Source organism: Gopherus flavomarginatus, chromosome 1 (genome assembly GCF_025201925.1).
Source record: "Gopherus flavomarginatus isolate rGopFla2 chromosome 1, rGopFla2.mat.asm, whole genome shotgun sequence".
NCBI lineage: Eukaryota > Metazoa > Chordata > Testudines > Testudinidae > Gopherus > Gopherus flavomarginatus.
This window is the reverse complement of record NC_066617.1, coordinates 329,804,821-329,824,375: the sequence shown is the minus strand read 5'-3', so window position 1 is coordinate 329,824,375 and position 19,555 is coordinate 329,804,821. Positions and strand designations below refer to the sequence as shown.

Sequence of the window (19,555 nt, the reverse complement as noted above, 5' to 3'; positions counted from 1 at the left end):
CTCTCACAAACTTTGGGAGACAGTCCAGTCCTCGCTACAGACAGCCCCCTAACCTGAAGCAAATAGTCACCAGCAACTATACACCACACCACAGAAACACTAACCCAGGAACCAATCCCCGTAACAATCCCGTTGCCAACTCTGTCCCCATATCCACTCTAGTGACACCATCATAAGACTCAACCACATCAGCCACACCATCAGGGGCTCATTCACCTGCACAGCTACTAATGTGATATATGCTATCATGTGCCAGCAATGCCCCTCAGCCAGAGTGGGTGCAAGGATGTTTCGCGCCTAAGGTAAAACTTCCACCTTACGCCCCCTCCACCCTCTGAGCCCTGTGGCAGCCCTCCGCCCTAAGCTGCCCCCCTGCGGCAGCTCCCTGCCCTGAGGCACCCCTCCCGCGGCAGCTCCCCCCGGCTCGGGGAGCCGTGTGGCAGCTCCCCGCCCCAGTTCATCTCTGCTCCGTCTTCTCCCCGAGCACGTCGTTGCCGCTCTACTTCTCCTACCTCCCAGGCTTGCGGCACCAATCAGCTGTTTGGCACCGCAAGCCTGGGAGGGAGAGAAGCAGAGTGGGGCGGTGTGCTCAGGGGAGGAGGCGGAGCACAGGTGAGCTTGGGCAGAGAACAGTTACCCTGGGTGCCATGGCCCACCCTTACTTGCTGCAGGCAGCCCTCCTCGTATCCCTCTGGACCAGGTCCCTCCACCTAAATGCCGACAACGACCGGGGCGGCCAAACATCTGGCCGCCGCAGATGCCGCCAAAGGACCCAAAATGCTGCCCCCCAAATGCTAGCATCCTAGGCAACTGCCTAGGTCACCTAACGGGTTGCACTGGCCCTGCCCTCAACCATGTACATTGGCCAAACTGGACAGTGTCTACGTAAAAGAATAAATGGACACAAATCAGATATCAGGAATGGTAACATACAAAAGCCAGTAGAACACTTCAATCTCCCTGGACATTCAATAACAGATTTAAAAAGTAGCTATCTGTCAACAAAAAAACTTCAAAAACAGACTTCAAAGAGAAACTGCAGAGCTACAATTCATTTGCAAACTTAACACCATTAATTTGGGCTTGAATAGAGACTGAAAGAGTGGCTGGCTCACTACAAAAGCAATTTTCTCTCTTTAGGTATTGACACCTCCTCGTCAATTATTGGGAGTGGACCACATCCATCCTGACTGAATTGACCTTTCCTCCACTTGTAGGTAACTCTCTTTTCTTCACGTGCCAGTATATTTATGCTTGTATCTGTAATTTTCACCATGCATCTGAAGAAGTGGGTTTTTTTTACCCACAAAAGCTTATGCCCAAATAAATCTGTCAGTCTTTAGGATGCCATTGGACTCCTTGTTGTTTTTGTGGATACAGACTAACACGGCTACCCCTCTGACTGTTCCAATAAAGTTACTGCAGGCCCAAACTTACAGGAATTTACTCCACATGACAAAAATATGCCTATTGAAAATATGTGTATTTAAATGTAGAGTACAGAACTCAGGTTTCCTCATCTCTCTCCAGAATCTGCTAAAGATCACAGCAGCTGAAATTATTATAGCAGAACTGAAGTTTATGGATGAAAAAGCAATTTAATTGCATTCTCTGATTTTTCGATACCAAAAATTAGAAGTTACCTTTATTTATTTTTTGAATAGGCTAAAACACATCTATGATATTTCCCTACTCTTGGAAAATTCAAAACATTTTCATTTTCAAAAGGTGAAGTAATGAATGGCATGTATGGCATTTAGCCCTCAAAAAGAAATACGTGCTTTTGCTAAGTATGAAAAAAATGAGTTTGAGTTTTCAGTTATAAGTAATATCTTTACCAATTTGTGTGCAATGAATGTGGTTATTCAGACTTTTATACATATGTAGGAGAACATATCTGGACAACTAAATTAAAATAAATACAAGAGTTTATTCCAATGATTATAACTTCAAATGACTACACAGAAAACAATACACATCTCTACAAAGGAATGTGGGAACTCTGTATTCACCACCATGCACCCGTCTCCAGGAACAATTTTTGTGAACTACATAACTGAAGTGACTATTAGCCAATCTTTTTATCAGGGATTAGTTTATATGCACCTACAGGCATTACTGTTAGATTAGCTGAAGATGCATTGAAATAGAAAGTCAAATATTTATGGCAACTCTGGTCCAGGACAAATACAAATTAACTGCTGAAAGGAAATCCTTGGGCTCTATTGGTAGTACAGATATTACTGAACAAAGAATGTCCGTGTTTGAAAGCACATGTCCATCACTTCAGAATTTCAAGTCAATTACTGGTCTATACCCTGGTGGATAATTCAAAATTAGTGGCTCTCATGAACAGGGTATTTTTTTGAGTATTCACTCATCAGTATTAAATTTTGCTTTTTCAGAACTGTTGTACAGTTTGGAGCAATTCTGCTTTAATTCTTGTATGATTCCTTCTAGATTGCAAACAATCTCTCTCAGATATCTCTCAGATTTAGTAGCATAGCACACATCTGTATATGAAAAAAATTATAAGCAACAATTATGCATTTCAAAATCAGAATTTCCAGGGGCATTTCACTGCTTTCACATTATAAAGGTAAAGCCGTGCTCCCCTCCACATCACTCAGCTCTCACAGAACCCATCATAGCCAGTGACAACCAAAGTTGCAGTGGTTTAACTAAAAGTGTGACTTAAAAACTGACTGAGTTAAATCAGTGCAAACCTATATAGATACTCAACCTGCTATAAACCTGGCTTATTGGTTTAATCTGCACATGTAAATTTACAAATATAAGCTCAACTATTATAACCAGTTTTAAATCAATAGATGTGTCCACATAGCAGTTTGCACAGGTTTAATTAAGATATTTTAAAAATCATCAGCTCATACAGTTTGTGTTTGTATAGGAGGACACAGTCTTTGGGACATCTTTTAGAGAGAAGAAATCACAAATCCCTGGCCTTGGCCCAACTGTCCAAACTGCCACCTGATTTTTTTGTTTCTGCATTTCTTAAAAAGAAATGGAGTGCTCCTGTTTGGAGCACCTAAAAGCAGTTGTCCTCACTTTAAAGCTATACTAATTGTGGTTTAAAAAAAAAAAAGTATTTAGCATAGGGAAAAAAGAATAGAGAAAAATCATACAAAATAAGCATTAGCAGAATATAAACACAAGCGGAATAATCATTATGAAAAACATAGATAATCTAAATGCTATTGTGACTATTAACTTTTACTGGTAATTGCTCTATTGGGATTGAGGAAACAAGCTCCCTGTTTCAACAATGACATATTTATTGTTTGCTTGTTTTTTTCAAAAGAAGAGTGAAAGACACTAACATATTTTACCTAAGTTTTAACTCCCCTTTTATTATAATGCTAAGACTTAGAAGGTGGAAACGGACATGTGTTTTCTTACTAACATTATTTTTACTGAATTGCACAAGTTCATCAACTGTGAGTGCAGAGCTGTGCATTAATGCTGAGCTGAGGAGTTTGATTTTCTTCTTAAAGAAAGAGTTGAAACTGTTGTTTTGGAAAAGCCTGACAGAACTGCATGAACTTAGCAACGACTATAACAATATAATAAGGTAGATCAGATATTAGACCTACAAACGTTGACAGTGTCCTTTTAGTAATAAAAACCAGTATTTTCAAACCTGACTGTTTAAGTGAGGAAAGCAAAATCCATATTTCATCACCTAAATAAAACTGGGCTGATTTTTAAAAGGTGCTCAGCATCTCCAGCTCACAGAGTTTAGTGGAATTTAAAGATGCTCCATATTTCTGAGAATTAAATTGGTTTTATTTAGAAGTCACAAAATGGATTTGTGAGCTTCAATGTAGGGACCCAGGTTTGAAATTTTTGGCCAAAGTAAATATAATAAAAAATGGCTACTTCAGCACCCTTTTGTTTTTAATATATATTTGAGATATTTTAAAAAACATTCAGTAAACAAAATATCAAGTCCAATTTTAATTCACGGCCTCCTGTTAAAACTTTCTTACGTGTGAAAGGCAACCGTTTTCAAAGCTGTGTACCTAAAGATAAGCATCTAAATCCATATTAAAATACCAACTTTATGCAGACAACTGACAATGCTGATCAAAATATATTAAAATGAAGTTGAAAACAATTCAGTTTAAATATTTTGCATTTGTTTAGACAGCATAGATACATCATTGAGTTAAGTGTTAAATTACAAAAATTTGTAAGGTTTCACAAATGAATAGAGTCAAATTAAATTGACAGTTCCCATAAATTTAGGAAGTCATTTCAGATTTAGGTCCTGGAAAAACCCGAAATGAAAGAACATACCTGAAGTTGCATATCAGCTGCAGCACAAATCTTTTTAGATTCACAGAGCCGTGACACCATGATTTTTGGCAGTGACTTGAATAAAGAAAAAAGCCACAATACATTTAGAATTAAGAAAATTAAGCACATTGTTTGAGAACATTTAATGTACAGTACTTCTGAGTAAGGAAGACAAACAGAGAACATAAAAGTAAAACAATGGATTTTTACTGTAATTTTAAAAACAATTACGACTTTTAGAAAACACTTTGGATTGAAAAACTGATAAGGATGAAGGCATTCTATTAAATTTCAACAAGTACTAATTTGTCAAACAGAAGGTTTGAACATTCAAATACAGAATGGCAGACTACTACATTGGCCCTGCTTTTTAACTAGCAACCTGGGATAACGATTTATTGTCTCATAGGTGCATATTTATAAAACAATACAGTAACTCCTCACTTAAAGTCATCCCGGTTAACATTGTTTCATTGTTACGTTGCTGATCAATTAGAGAACATACTCATTTAAAGTTATGCAATGCTCCCTTATAACGCCATTTGGCAGCCACCTGCTTTTTCCACTGCTTGCAGGAAGAGCAGCCCATTGCCGCTAGCTCATGGGGGCTTGGAATCAGGGTGGACCAGCAGCGCCCTATCAGCTCCCCAATCCCCTAAATTCCCTGTATGGCAGCCACCCAGCAGGCTATCAATTGCTGGCAGTTCAGCTGTCCTTGTCCCCACTGCCATGTGCTACTCCTGCCCTCTGCCTTGGAGCTGCTCTCTGCTATGCGTGGGGGGAAAAGACGGGGGGCTAATGTCAGGGTGTCCCCCTACTCCGTGCACCCCACTTACCCCATCTCCATGGGTTAGAGGACAAGATAGGACAGGGCTCAGGACGGAGGGAGCTTCCTGGGAGCAGCTGCTGTCTCAACTTTCTGATCTACTTAACAAGGAAGCGTACTTAGAGTGGGGTCAGCGTACTTAAAGGGGCAACGTGCATCTCTCTCTCTCACACACAAGGTGTGTGTCTGTCTGCCATGCTGTCTCCCCTCTTTCCATTCCTGCTGCCTTGTAGAGTGTGAGGCTACATTAAAAATAATGGGTTAACCCTTGAGGGCTTAGCAGAGTGATAGTTCATAATTTAGCATTAAGACATTCTCTGGGAAATATCCCACCCTCTTCCACCCTCTGACTTCATCACCTCAACCAAGCTTCACAATCATCATCTCTGTGTCCAGTATTAAATTGTTTAAAACTTATATATATATATATATATGAGAGAGAGAGAGAGAGAGAGAGAGAGAGAGAGAGTGAGTGTGTGTATGTATATATAAAATAAAATATGGTCTTTTGTCTGGTGAAAAAAATTTCCCTGGAATTTCCCTAACCCCTCCTATTTATATTAATTCTTATGGGGAAATTGGATTCACTTAACATCATTTCGCTTAAAGTCGCATTTTTCAGGAACATAACTACAACGTTAAGCGAGGAGTTACTGTACTTTGCTATCAACATGTACCTATTTAAAATATTATGACTATTATTTCAGAATATAAAACACAGCTACTGCAGGCAGTGCCCCAGGGTCATCCAGTCTAATCTTCGGTAGCAGATATTAGAAATAAAAAAATCCTTTTAATGTTTGAGCATGTCTAGTACAAATCCATATGGGCCTGATCTAATCTCAAATGAATTCAATAGGAGGCTAGTCATTGTCTTCACTGAGTATTGGTTCAGATCCTACTTATTTATCTACATGAAGATGTTTTGCGAAACTGAACACTATTATTGATATGTTTAATAAAACCTAATCTATGTTTCACATTTACATGACTAAAGTTATTTTAAATACTCCACCACATCCCTTGCAAGACTGATCGATTTTTCCCAATCTTCAGTCTAGTTTTCCCTTTTCCATTTAGATCTCTATAAATACATCCAGAGACTGTTCAATGCCATATCTTTCAAAATACTGGTAGGTGAATGTCTGGCCCTACATTTCTTGTCAGTCCATCTTTAGGCAGTTCAATAAATCAGTTTTCCCAATAAGCATATTCTTTCTGTAAGTATTTTGAAGTATGTTAATCAGAGTTAAAATAACTCAGTTCCTGCTATTATGTTAAACAATATTATGCAATGGTTCTGCACTGTAACACAGATGTTTGCTATTACAGAGAACTCAAAAAGCATACCTGAAGTTTTACAGTGTGATGAAGTGTTTAAGAAGGAATACATCAAAGTTTACAGATTCTGATCCCATAGCCATATGTTTAGATTCTGTACAAATGATATGACTCCAAACCAAACTATGCTGATGTTCATTGTAGGGGACTGCGGAAGACTGTGTCACGGCCTAGCTAGGGTATCTCCGCTTTCTCGGCGGCCTTGTGGAAAGCCCCTGCTTGCTAAGTGGCCGGTCCTTGTAGGACACGGCATGCCAGTTATAACTCGCTTTTAACTGGTTGAAACCAGTTTGTATGGCCTTAGGCCAAAGGGCGGGCATAGCTTGTGGGAAGTCCCTTTTTGCATATGTATGAGTTGCTTTTGTATTGTGTATATATAGCTGTATGCTCCCGGTCCTGCCTTTGGACTCCGACCCAGGCCGAGCTGAGCTTCGGTGCTGGGTTCCCCGCCAAAGTGACAGCAACGCCCGGGGTCCCCGTTGCGGATGTGTCACTTTACCTTCATTAAAGCCAAATAACTCACAGTGTGTGTGGGCCTCGTTCTTGCAGAGCATCCAAGCACGTTACATTCATAAAATAAAAATACATAACAATTGCATACCAAATTACACAAAAGTGAGAAAAAAGTTAGCAATTAAATAAATGGAATCCGGACGTTAAAAACAGATAAGAACTCTCAAGTTGCACAACCCTTTTTTGCAGCCACTTGTCAGGACCTTGTAATGTCTTTTCCCCAGATAAATGCAGTATAGTCCTGAGAATGGGAAACAATAGTACTTGCTATTTTGCCAGTCATAATGTACATAGCTGTTAAATTTCAACCTGCAGAACTGGACCAATGGACATTAACTCTGTCCTGCAATACTCTTATTATTCCAGTGCTAATTCTTTTCTGAATATAGAAGACTCCTCGTTTAGAAGTATGTGATGATTTTTGGAATAGGAATTTAGCTATATTGTTGGCCTCCAGATCAAGAAAGGGATATTGAGTGTAAAGACAGATAAAAAGGCAGCGAAGGTTAACAGGCTAATAATGGATTACTTCAAGTAATCATATGCAGACTGGTCTAATAGCACAATGGGACAAAGGTTAGAGAAGCAATTTCTCAGATTAAATTATTGCTTCTCAATTTGGTTTTACTTAATGCACAGGCATTAATTCAAGAATTAAAAGTAGCTGAACCACAATGTAATACTGACCTCAATATTTAACATCCTACAGGAGAGAAAGGTACCAAAACCTGACACAGTGATACTAAATTTTGGACAGGAAGATTTCCATAAAATGAAGAGGGGCTATCCAAAAAAGCCCCAAATTAAAAGTAAAGGAAGTAAATTGCTTAGATGTGGCACGGATACCACTTAAAATAACAGTGTCAGACAGCATGTGTGCTGCTGAATAAAAATGGAACCAGGAAGGCAAAGTAGACCATAACTGACTATTAGCACCAGATATCTCTCAAAATATGGAAATCTGACCTTACTGAAGCCAATAAACGGGAAATAAATAGCATCAGGCAATATGGAAGAGGGAAATTAGCTGGTCTTAGATGGATTTTTAAGAACAAATAGTTAAAGGTTAGTATATTGGAAGCAAGAAGCCTGCGAAAGAATCAGTGGGTCTTCTGGATAATCAGTTGTGAAAGGGAGCAATTAAGGATGACAAGGACATTGCTGAGAAATAAAAGGGATTCATCTCTTTCAAGGCCGGAACAGACCATTGTGATTATCCATTCTGACCTCATGCCACAGAACTTCCCCCCAAAAAACATTCCTAGAGCATATCTTTTAGAAAAACATCCTTGCATAAGTCTTCATGGCTGACAATATCAGGGAGATACCAAAAATGAGTAGGTCCAGAGTAGCCAATAAAGATGAGATATTCTCAGAGACTGGAAAAGCTCTGGAAGAAATTCATAATTTAAAAAGCAACAATTTACATCCAAGAATTCTGAAGGAGTTCGAGTATCAAGTGGCTGAGCTGCTAGCAAAGATAGGTAATTTTTAATTTAAAAAACAGCTACTGTACCAGCAGACTGGAAGGTAACAAACAAATAAATATTAAAAAACTGCTGGATGATTTGGGAATTACAGATCAGTAAGCATTACATTAGTACCTGGTAAACTGGCTGAACAGATTTAAAATAGAATAATAAAACAGTGGAAGATGATGATATGATACAGTTTCTGCAAACAAAAATCATGTTTCACTAATCTATTAAAATTATTTGAATGTGTCAAAGTAGTGGATGAAGGAGAACCAGCTCACTATTTATTTAGATTTTCAAAAGCCTTTTACAAGGTCCCTCTCAAGAGGCTACCGAAGAAACCAAGAGTCATACTGTGCGAGGCAAAGTACTGTCCTGGACCAAAAATTAGCTAAGAGACCAGGGAAAAAGGAATAGGAATAAATGTTAAATTTTCATAATAGACAAAGGTTAACAGCAGGTGCCTCACAGTTCTGTACTAAGTCCATTATTGTTTACTGTATTTATTAATCATCTGAAAAGAGAGGTAAGTAATGAAATAGCAAAATTTGCAGATGACAAATTATTTAGGTTACATAATTCTTCCTTTACATCTGCCAGTGCATTTTGTTCTATCTATGTGCATTTTGCTCCCTACCCTGCAAGTACTTCAATGACCATTCATCATGGAAATAAATGAGCACATAAATGTATGCAAGGTGACAGCCTGATGGAAGAAACTTTGTGCCTGATACATGTTTAAGCACATTTTGTTATTAAGCACCAACAACCAACATATACATTTTGGATACAGTACAATAAGGAAAATAGGATATGTAGCTTTAATTTGCAATTTTTTTCTGCATTACAAAATCTGAACACCTAAAATCTGAGCAGCAGTGGATGTATATATTTTACACAGCTATAACTTTTAACAAATGCTACAGCCAAGATCACTGCTACACTTCAAATCAAATTGGCTCCTTCAGCACAACTGATTTATACCGTTTTATATTTTGGCTGTTTAAAACAACATTAAGATAAATTTAAGTACAGCAGCTGTCAGACAGTCTGCTATTTAAAACAGAACAAAACACTAGAACTTCACTCATAGGCATTTTGGTAAACCACAATCCTACAAATCCTAATTAAAATGGGAAATCCAGGTTTGCAGTTCACAGGAACATAGAACAGTGAGGTTCTGTGATGGGGACGGACAGTGCAAGTGATATCACACTCTCCATGGGCTATGTAGGACAAACCACCTCACCCCCTAACTTAGCTCATGCACTCTCAGCAGCTGTGAAAACAGCTCTAATCCACAACTTACAATTGACTATTTCTCTTCACTGCCATGCTTCTGCTACACTGGAAGAGTGAATATAGGAATCCTCTCACTATACTAGAAAAGTGAACAGGTGCTCTCATGGCAGGGAAACTATGGAAAGTCAGCCACTGCTTCCACTCCACTATTCTCCACTTCTTCATAATCTGTTCTGATGGGAATTTCTGCTATGTTCCCCAGCTCCCTGAGTCCAAGTGCAAGGAGCAAATAGAGACGGGCACTGGTCGCTCTCTGTGCTCACCAAATCTCCCTCACCAAAGGACCAGATAGACAGCTCTCCAAAAAGTTGCTGCTGAAGACGTAGAAAGAACTGGTTGCCCTCATTCAGCCTACCAACTTGTTTTGCGTGTACTCTTGTAGCTATACAAGTGCCACAACAGCAGCAAGACTCTGTCCTTTCACCTGAGACATAGCATCAGCATGAGCAGCAGAGAAGAACAGCTGATCATTTTAAACAAATTACATCTATCTCTGAGTTCAGGGGAAATCATAAAAATTCACAGAGACAAGTGATATTCTACAATATGAGGTTTGTGACTAATAGGATATAGTGATTAATTGTATAGTCTAATATCAACTAATAATATCAACACCCAAGGGCTGTGTTGAAAGGATAGTTCACAAGCAAGAAGAAAACAACGGCTAAAATTGGTGTCAGAAGTTAGGCTTCACTGGGGGAAATGATGAGGACATGGAACTCAAAAAATAGAGACTTTGGTCAGCAAAAACAGCATGACAGAATGAGGCGGCCTAACAAGCCTAGTCTAGTTTGAGAGCCACTGGAAAGAGAGAGACCTGCAGAGACCAGCCAGATGGCATTCTGGACTGGGGAAGCAAGCCAAGGTTTAGACAGGCTCCTGTCATGGCTGATTCATCTGCCTCAGGCACCTATCCATGACCTATCAACACACCAGTTCTTGCAGACATCAACAGAAAGCTGTCTTTCCCCATACTTTTCTATTTTGCTCTCTCTTCCACTTTGTCTCCTTGCCAAAAGCAGCAATAGCCCCAACAACAAGCAACTGAGTTAAAGGTCCAGCTATAGAACTATAATTTATCTTACCCCAAAAGAAGTGACAGAATCATAGTAATAATTCTGACTATCCAGGCCCATTTCTTTAATTAGATTAATAAACCACCACCTTTGTAATTCCATCTGCCTATAACACTGGAAATAAATAAACTCACAAATGGTTGAGAAAATGACTTTGTCAAGGCAACATCCAAAAAGGCATGAAGTTGAAAAATGGTTTCGTTTAGACATTCACCACCATCACATTGCTACACATTTAACAAGAAAACCGGGAACACAAAATAGTACGTGTCCACAAGGTGGCCTAATTAACATTCTTGGAGCTTTAACATTTGCATTTCTGTGATTTTAACTGTGCAGTGGAACCTCAATATTAACATGGGTATCTGTATTGTATTTAATTTCCTAGAGGTTTGTTTTTTGTGTGTGGGTGTTTTTAAGGAAAAATAATAAGCTTGGTACGCATCTTCTTGAAGAGAGAGATGCTTACCTTGTGGGAACTGGTGGTTCCTCAAGATGTGTGGTCCCTATCTGTATCTCCCTCCGAGTGTACATGCACTAGGAGTTGGAGAATTATTGCAAGCAGTGTACGCGGGTCTGCACATGTGCTATAGTCCTTATACCTCAAACTGTGGACATAAAGGGTGAAGCAGTCCAATTGCCCCTCCAGTTCCTTCTCTACCCTGAATCAGGAATGATGCAAAGCAGAAGAGGAGGAGGGCAGATAGTGGAATGCAGATAGGGACCTCACATCTTGAAGTACTTCCCGTTACAAAAAAATAAGTAACTTTCTCTTTTTCTTCAAGCACTAGGCCATAAGTATACTCCACAGCGGGTGAATGACAAGCAGTACTCAAGTAGAAAAAGGGTGCAAGGATACAGGTGGAAGAGCCATCCAAAGGATTGCTGTCCCAAAGGGTGCATCAAGAGATGTATCCAGTACTAGCACATAACGTCTTTCATGTGTGGAGGAAACATCACGTAACTGCCTTGCAAATGTCAATTAGAGGTACTTCCTTGGTATTGTTGTCACTTGTGCTCTTGCAGAATGAGCCCTTACCTCTAAGGGCAGGAAGATGTGACAGCTGGTAGCAGAGCAAAGTACAGCCTGAGATCCATTTAGAGAGCCTCTGGTAGGCGATTGCTTGACCTCAAATTCATTCTTCTTTGGCAAAAATAGTCTAGATGATTTTCTAATTGGTTTTGTCCTTTGTAGATAAAGGGCTAGTTTGTCATACGTTGAGGGAATGAAATCTCCTCTCCTCCAATGCATGCAGTTTTGGGAAAAAAAAAATAATCCAGTCAATCCTTTTACATGTAAGTGACCATAAGAATGGCCATATTGGGTCAGACCAATAGTCCCACTATCCCATCTTCCAACAGTGACCAATGTCAGGGTATGGCTACATTTGGAATTTCAAAGCGCTGCCGCGGCAGCGCTTTGAAGTGTGAGTGTCGTCAGAGCGGCAGCGCTGGGAGAGAGCTCTCCCAGCGCTGCATGTAAACCACATCCCTTACGGGTGTAGCGTGCAGCGCTGGGAGTCGTGCTCCCAGCGCTGCTGCCCTGATTACACTGACGCTTTACAGTGCTGTATCTTGCAGCGCTCAGGGGGGTGTTTTTTCACACCCCAGTTGCAGCGCTGTAAAGTGTGAGTGTAGCCAAGGCCTCAGATGCTTTAGTGGGAATGAAAATAACAGGGCAATTATCGAGTCATCCATCCCCTGTCATCCAGTCCTAGTATCTGCCAGACAGAGGTTTAGGAACACCCACAGCAAGAGGTTGCATCTCTGACAACCTTTGCTAATAGCCATTGATGGACCTATCCTCCAGGAACTTGATTCTTTTTCGACCCCAGTTATACTTTTGGCCTTCATAGCCCCTGGCAATGAGTTCCACAGATTGACTGTGCATTGTGTGAAGAAGTACCGTATATACTCGTTCATAAACCAAATTTTTTTGTTAAAAAAGTAAAGCATTAAAGCGCGGGGGTCGGCTTATCAATGGGTCTACAACAGAATTTGACAATTTTAAGCTCTATTGAATTGAATATTTAATACACTGTCGTTTTGTTTACCTGGAGCGTTCGAAGGCACAGAGTCCCGCAACTCCCAGTGGCTGTGGTTCGCCGTTCCCAGCCAATAGGAGCTGCGGGAAGTGGTGCAGGCCGACGGATTTACTGGCTGCTACTTCCCGCAGCTCCCATTGGCTGGGAACAGTGAACCGTGGCCACTGGGAACTGAGGGGCTCCATGCCTGCGAATGCTTCAGGTAAACAAAACGTCCTGTCCTGCTAGATAAGCTCCATTTACGCAGAGTGGTACTGGCTGTTTTCGAGGTAGTCTTAGAGGGTGAGCTGCTTATGAGAGCATTTCCTGCCTTCTCAATGAGACCCTAACTGAGTGTCTATAGGAAAGGATTCCCTTGCAGCAGAGTCTTACTTTGCAGCGGGAAACACACTCCGTGTTGATTCAAGCCAACGTACAGGTCCCACAGTCTGGGCCAACTGCAGCCACATGCCCTTCTCCATAAGGTACTTTCTAAGCTGGAATTCCCATGCCTCACCGGTACAGCTAAGGAAAGAGTGGCAGATTTTGCACTTAGCCACGAGGAGTGCCTCCCCCGGCCAACACAGGCAGTGTTTATGGTCTTCATTAACAGAGAAATAACAAGGACAGGACACAAGTTTTTGAAGACTAGAATTCTGGGCATAGTCCAATACTCATAGCCGGATAAGGGGGAAGGGGTCCCAGAAGTGGGGAAATCTATCTGACTAGAAAAAAAACTATATACAAAGGCACTAAGGCCAATTTTGAAATATTTACGGATCACAGAATAACTATGAGAAAGCAGCAGCTTCGTATACTGGAGGTTCTGACCCAGGCCATGTGGTGATAAGAAGGAACTGGAGAAGTGGTTGGTTCACTCTGCCCTTTATGTCCTTGGTTTGAGGCATAAAGAGAGTTATGGCACATGTGTAAACCAATGGATGCTGCTTGCAAGAATTCTCCGACTCTGGATGCATGTGGACCCACAGTGGAAAACACAGAGGGACCAGCACTCGAAGAACTATTACTTTGGGGCTGGCTAGCTTTTTGGACTCAGTTTTGCTAATTTTGCCAGTGAAAATTCTAAGTTACTTTAAACCCATCAGTGTGTACTTATGAATAAATCCAAAACCATAGAAGACAAAGTGAGTCTTTTCACGACTTTCAGGCCTTTATCCAGCTGCACATATGTGCATAATACTTATGTATCTTTAAGAGTGTTTCTATAGAATAATTTTTCTGCTGTATATACTCAATTTTCAAATGTTCATATGTTTTAAAAATCAAAACCAACTACTTTCCATACAAGAAGCCAGGAACCAAACCTCAATGAAGATTCTGAGCCCATGACCTTATCCTACTACAACTGACTTTATAGGGAGCAGTAGGCCACAGTTAGAGTCCCTTTATTCATAAGTGAAATAAATGAGATGCCTAGTTTGTGTAAGAAACAGAATTTGGTGCTAATGCCTATGCCAAGTTTCATACTTCAGCTATTTGTGCTATGGCCTTTTTTTTCCAAGAGTGTGGTTAGAATAATTTTCATAATGGATACAGTGGATTTTGTTTTCATATTCACAAAACTCAAACAGCTCAAGAGAATTTTGCTCAAACTTTCTACACAAAAAAATCACCTCCAGGTAGAGACTAAGCATGGAAAATTGAACCCCAAAGATCAATTTCTGTGAAGTTATAAGTGTGTGCAACCAGGGGTTTATTACAGACTCTACTGAGCAAGCTTAAATAAAGCAGTTGCTACTGATGACTACTATAGTAATAAACAGGTATTTTTTCCTAATTTCTACAATTTATTCATATGTAAATCTGAGACACTGAAATCTTTTACATTAGCTTCCTAAATTTCTGAAGACTGACTAAAGAAAGGAAAAGCAGATTTATTTAGATTCTAGACAGTGGTTTACAAATATAATCTAAATTTTAAAAATTAACACTAAAAAACAGCAGTTCAAAACCTCACGAGCCACACCATAGCTCCAGGCTCCATTCCTAATCTTGCAGCCTAACCCAGTCTGGTCCCCCTGCAAAACTGAATTCCCACATTAACATTCACTCAATTTAATTGCTCCCTGGCACACAATAATTCTGTGCCATGCAAGGGCAAGTATCTACACCCAATGCAGAAGAAATTTAAAAGGAAGTTCTAAATGGGATATAGTGTCTGGTTCTTAGCTTGTGAACTGCAACAAAACATGGTTTAGATTTAAACCATTCTGAAGACACAAAGCAGTAAATGATGTTCCACAAATCTCTTTCAGATGTTTTTCCCCGAATATCAAATGTGCTCATGCTCTGAATCCATATGCGATTGGATAACTTCAGAATACTTAAGCAACGCTACAGTTAAACTTCCAGAGAATGCTAGAATGTAATCATTTTTCAGTTTTTATATTTATTTCAACAACATGTTATATGGGTTAAAACCTGCCAAATGATGAACACTGGTGCTGAACACCCTTAACTCTTACTAACTTCAACAGGAGTTGTTGGTGTTGCTCAACACCTTACAGGATTGAGTGACCCATATGAAAGTAGATGCTTACCACTTTGGTAAGGCATGTATTATTATTGAGTGCTATGGGAATCTCCAGTTAGCAACATTAGATAGTGCAGTTCCCAAGGCACAAACGGAGAGAGAGCTAGCCTCATCAATAATTTCAATTTTAATAGATACTGTACAAGCTATTCTAACTAACCACACAAAATTACTATAGAAGCAGACAGCAAAATATTTCCAATTACTCTCATACTACTGAAATATAATACTGAATGTTTATGACTTTATAGATGTCTGTTGAAAGTTTCTCATGCTATGTAATAGTCCCCTGCTTTGAGGAATTAACTGCAGATCACCACGGTCGATGCAACACACTACATGCTTCAGTACTCTGGAGCTTGGCTAATAAAGCATCTGAAACAGATTTCTGATATATCATTCACTTGCTTAGTATCTCTGAAATGGCGTAACAAATATAAACTGTGTTTTGTTATCATGCACGAATAGCCAGGGCCGCCCAGAGGATTCAGGGGGCCTGGGGTCTTTGGTGGCGGGCTGCCCCCGCCGCTGAAGACCCGGCACTTTGGCGGCAGGTCCCAGGGTGGAAGGACCCCCTGCCACGGGTCTTCAGGGCACTTCGGCAATGGGTCCAAAAGCAGAACGACCCCCGGCTGCCGAATTGCTGTCGAAGACCTGGAGTGGAAGACACTTCGGGGGCTGTGGCTCCACGAGACTTTTCCAGGGCCCACGGAGCAAGTGAAGGACCCTGCTCCAGGGTCCCCGAAAAATTCTCGTGGGGGCCCCTGTGGGGCCCGGGACAAATTGCCCCCCCTGCCCCCCCTCGGGGCGGCCCTGTGAACAGCTAGCCAGGTATGGTCACTCTGTCCCACCCAGCGCTTTCTTCTAATTTCCTCTGCTGATGGTGAAGGGATCCTTGTCCAAGCCTGACAAAGAATCACTTTATGTCATAAAACATCTGAGTGAGCTTTAACGCAGGAATCCAAAAATGATGAGGGATGAGATTCTGTAGGCATGCTGTAATATGAAAATGTTATGTGTGGTAACATAGTGAAAACATATATTTATCAATATAATGTGACAAAACTTTTGTATTGTTTGGACTGCACTTATACTGATTCATAAATCTCTAGGGAACAATGAGACAGGAATAAATTCAATAAGTTTATTTTGAACTGAATGAGTACTCCTAAGTTTACAGTTAGTTACCAAGGTTGACAACAAAATCTTTGCTGTTGGAAAAATGATTAAAAGACTGTTAATAAGGAGTTAACATGTTACACTAACATTTTACTTTAAAAACATTTAGGGACTGATCCAAAGTCAACTCTTTCCATGGACCCCAATGGGTTTTGGATCAGACTGTTAAGAAAATATTTGTCTTGTATGATCTGGCAAATATCCAAATGCCTCATGAGGTGAGAACTCTTCACCCACTGAAGTCTGTGGAGCTAAAGAGCACGCCTTAGTTGATACACAGAATATGTACTAATTTAAGAGATGCAATGTTTCAAGATCAATTAGGGTAATTTTCAAGTGGAAATGCATTCATGTAGTGGGCTTACTAAGCAAATCATTAGATACTGAACTGAAAAGACCTCACTATATTTTGGTTTGGTCAACAGAATAATTATTCCTAATAAATCCCTAAAATGACTCCGTTCTACTACTACTAATTTTCACCATGAAATTGAGTGTACTTTTCTTACGCTACCGTTCTGTAGGTCACATACCCAAGTTTTCCAACATTATCTAAAGCAGGGGTTCTCAAACTAGGGGTCACACAGTTATTACCTGGGGGTTATGAGCTGTCAGCCTCTACCACAAACCTCACTTCACCTCCAGCATTTTTAATACTCTTAAATATAAAAAAGTGTTTTTAGTTTACAACGGGGGTTGCACTCAGAGGCTTGCTGTGTAAAAGGGGTCACCAGTACAAAAGTTTGAGAACCACTGATCTAAAATATCTAAAGTAAAGTAAAAGAGGCAAAATGATCAGAAACAAACCAAACATTTTATATGTTCTCAAAACATAACTGCACAGATAAAACACTCTAATACATAGTACTTTTCCACTGAACTGCCGGTTCCATGCACTATGGCCCCAGTAAAATGAATTACATTAAAGATATAGGCAAAATAAAGAGAGTTCCTGGAACAACCGTGAAATTATTAAGGGATTTAATTAGAGACAAGACTAAAAGAACTGGATACATATCGATTATTGTTATTATTATTTGTATTTCAGCAACTCCTCGAAGCCCCAACCCAGGATAAGGCCCCCACTGTATTAGGCACTGTACAGTGAAATTAACAACAAAAACAAAAAAAGTTCCTGCCCCAGAGAGTTCACAGTCAAGTAATATTACAAGACACAACAGAAGGAAGAAATGGGCGAGAGAGAGAGAGAGATGCAAGGACAAGATGACAGCAAAACAAGGAAGCTTTGCAGTTAAATTGGTAGTCTTGTCTTGCCATCAGCCTAGCCACTGTCAGATGGCAGGTTTTACAGGTAAATCTTAAGAAGGGATGTGAAAGAGGACAGAGATTTTATGGAGTTTTCCCCTCAAATATGGGAACAGGTGGGAGAAAGTGTGGAGGTGCCTGAGTGAGAAGTATAGGCTGAGCACAGTGAATAAGGGCCATATTTTCAGATAAGTCTCAACTAAGCCTCAATTTTGGCAGGCACAATTTTGCACCTGCTGTGTATTGCATATGCAAATACTGTCGTTAGATAGCTAGCTACCCAGTTTGTGGGTGCAGACAATCAGACATCTACTAGAATTTGTGCCAGCAGGAGCAAGTGCAAAAACGGAGATTGCTTCTAAAAATCTGAACCCAGGGAAAACCTGAGCACTGTCTGTAAGCCCTTGTAAAGTGTAAACACAAAAGAGGGAAGGAATTGGACAGAGTGGTACAAGGCCTTACATGCAGGCAGGATTACTGGGATATAACTAAGAAAAGGCACACTTAGGCAACATTTCGGGGGGGGGGGGTATCTTAGGTGAAGCAGTGCAACCTCAATAACTTGAAGTGTTTAAAATTAGTTAAAGCAGCACAGTACCCTATGGGAACAATCCTGCTCTGGATGCAGAAATGCCTCATACTGTTGATCCCTCATTATTTTCCATGATTTTGTGACAATACGATTGAACACTATATAAAGTCAGAACAAAAATAATATTAAGACACTGAATTTCTAACTTTGGTATTAATATTAAAAGCTGTTTTTCACTAGGCAAATACAATTTAGATGGGGCTACTATAAGGTGGGTGCATAACTGGCTGGATAACCGTACTCAGAGAGTAGTTATTGATGGCTCCCAATCCTGCTGGAAAGGTATAACAAGTGGGGTTCCGCAGGGGTCTGTTTTGGGACCGGCTCGGTTCAATATCTTCATCAACGACTTAGATGTTGGCATAGAAACTACGCTTATTAAGTTTGCAGACGATACCAAACTGGGAGGGATTCCAACTGTTTTGGAGGACAGGGTCAAAATTCAAAATGATTTGGACAAATTGGAGAAATGGTCTGAGGTAAACCGGATGAAGTTCAATAAAGACAAATGCAAAGTGCTCCACTTAGGAAGGAACAATCAGTTTAACACATACAGAATGGGAAGAGACTGTCTAGGAAGGAGTATGGCAGAAAGAGATCTAGGGGTCATAGTGGACCACAAGCTAAATATGAGTCAACAGTGTGATACTGTTGCAAAAAACGCAAACATGATTCTGGGATGCATTAACAGCTGTGTTGTAAACAAGACACGAGAAGTCCTTCTTCCGCTCTACTCTGCACTGGTTAGGCCTCAACTGGAGTATTGTGTGCAATTCTGGGCACCGCATTTCAAGAAAGAGGTGGAGAAACTGGAGAGGGTCCAGAGAAGAGCAACAAGAATGATTAAAGGTCTTGAGAACATGACCTATGAAGGAAGGCTGAAGGAATTGGGTTTGTTTAGTTTGGAAAAGAGAAGACTGAGAGGGGACATGATAGCAGTTTTCAGGTATCTAAAAGGGTGTCGTCAGAAGGAGGGAGAAAACTTGTTCACCTTAACCTCTAATGATAGAACAAGAAGCAATGGGCTTAAACTGCAGCAAGGGAGATTTAGGTTGGACATTAGGAAAAAATTCCTAACTGTCAGGGT

General features: G+C 40.3%; 1 protein-coding gene across 2 annotated transcripts in view; it reads right to left on the bottom strand.

The window, feature by feature from the left end:
- The window catches only part of MIPEP (mitochondrial intermediate peptidase), a 114,658-nt gene that overhangs the window by 39,419 nt on the left and 55,684 nt on the right, over positions 1-19,555 (bottom strand). For both annotated transcript variants that reach the window (XM_050937230.1, XM_050937231.1), the window contains exon 15: positions 4,321-4,395. In XM_050937230.1, coding sequence (XP_050793187.1) covers positions 4,321-4,395 — 75 coding nt within the window. The remainder of the gene's footprint in view (positions 1-4,320; positions 4,396-19,555) is intronic.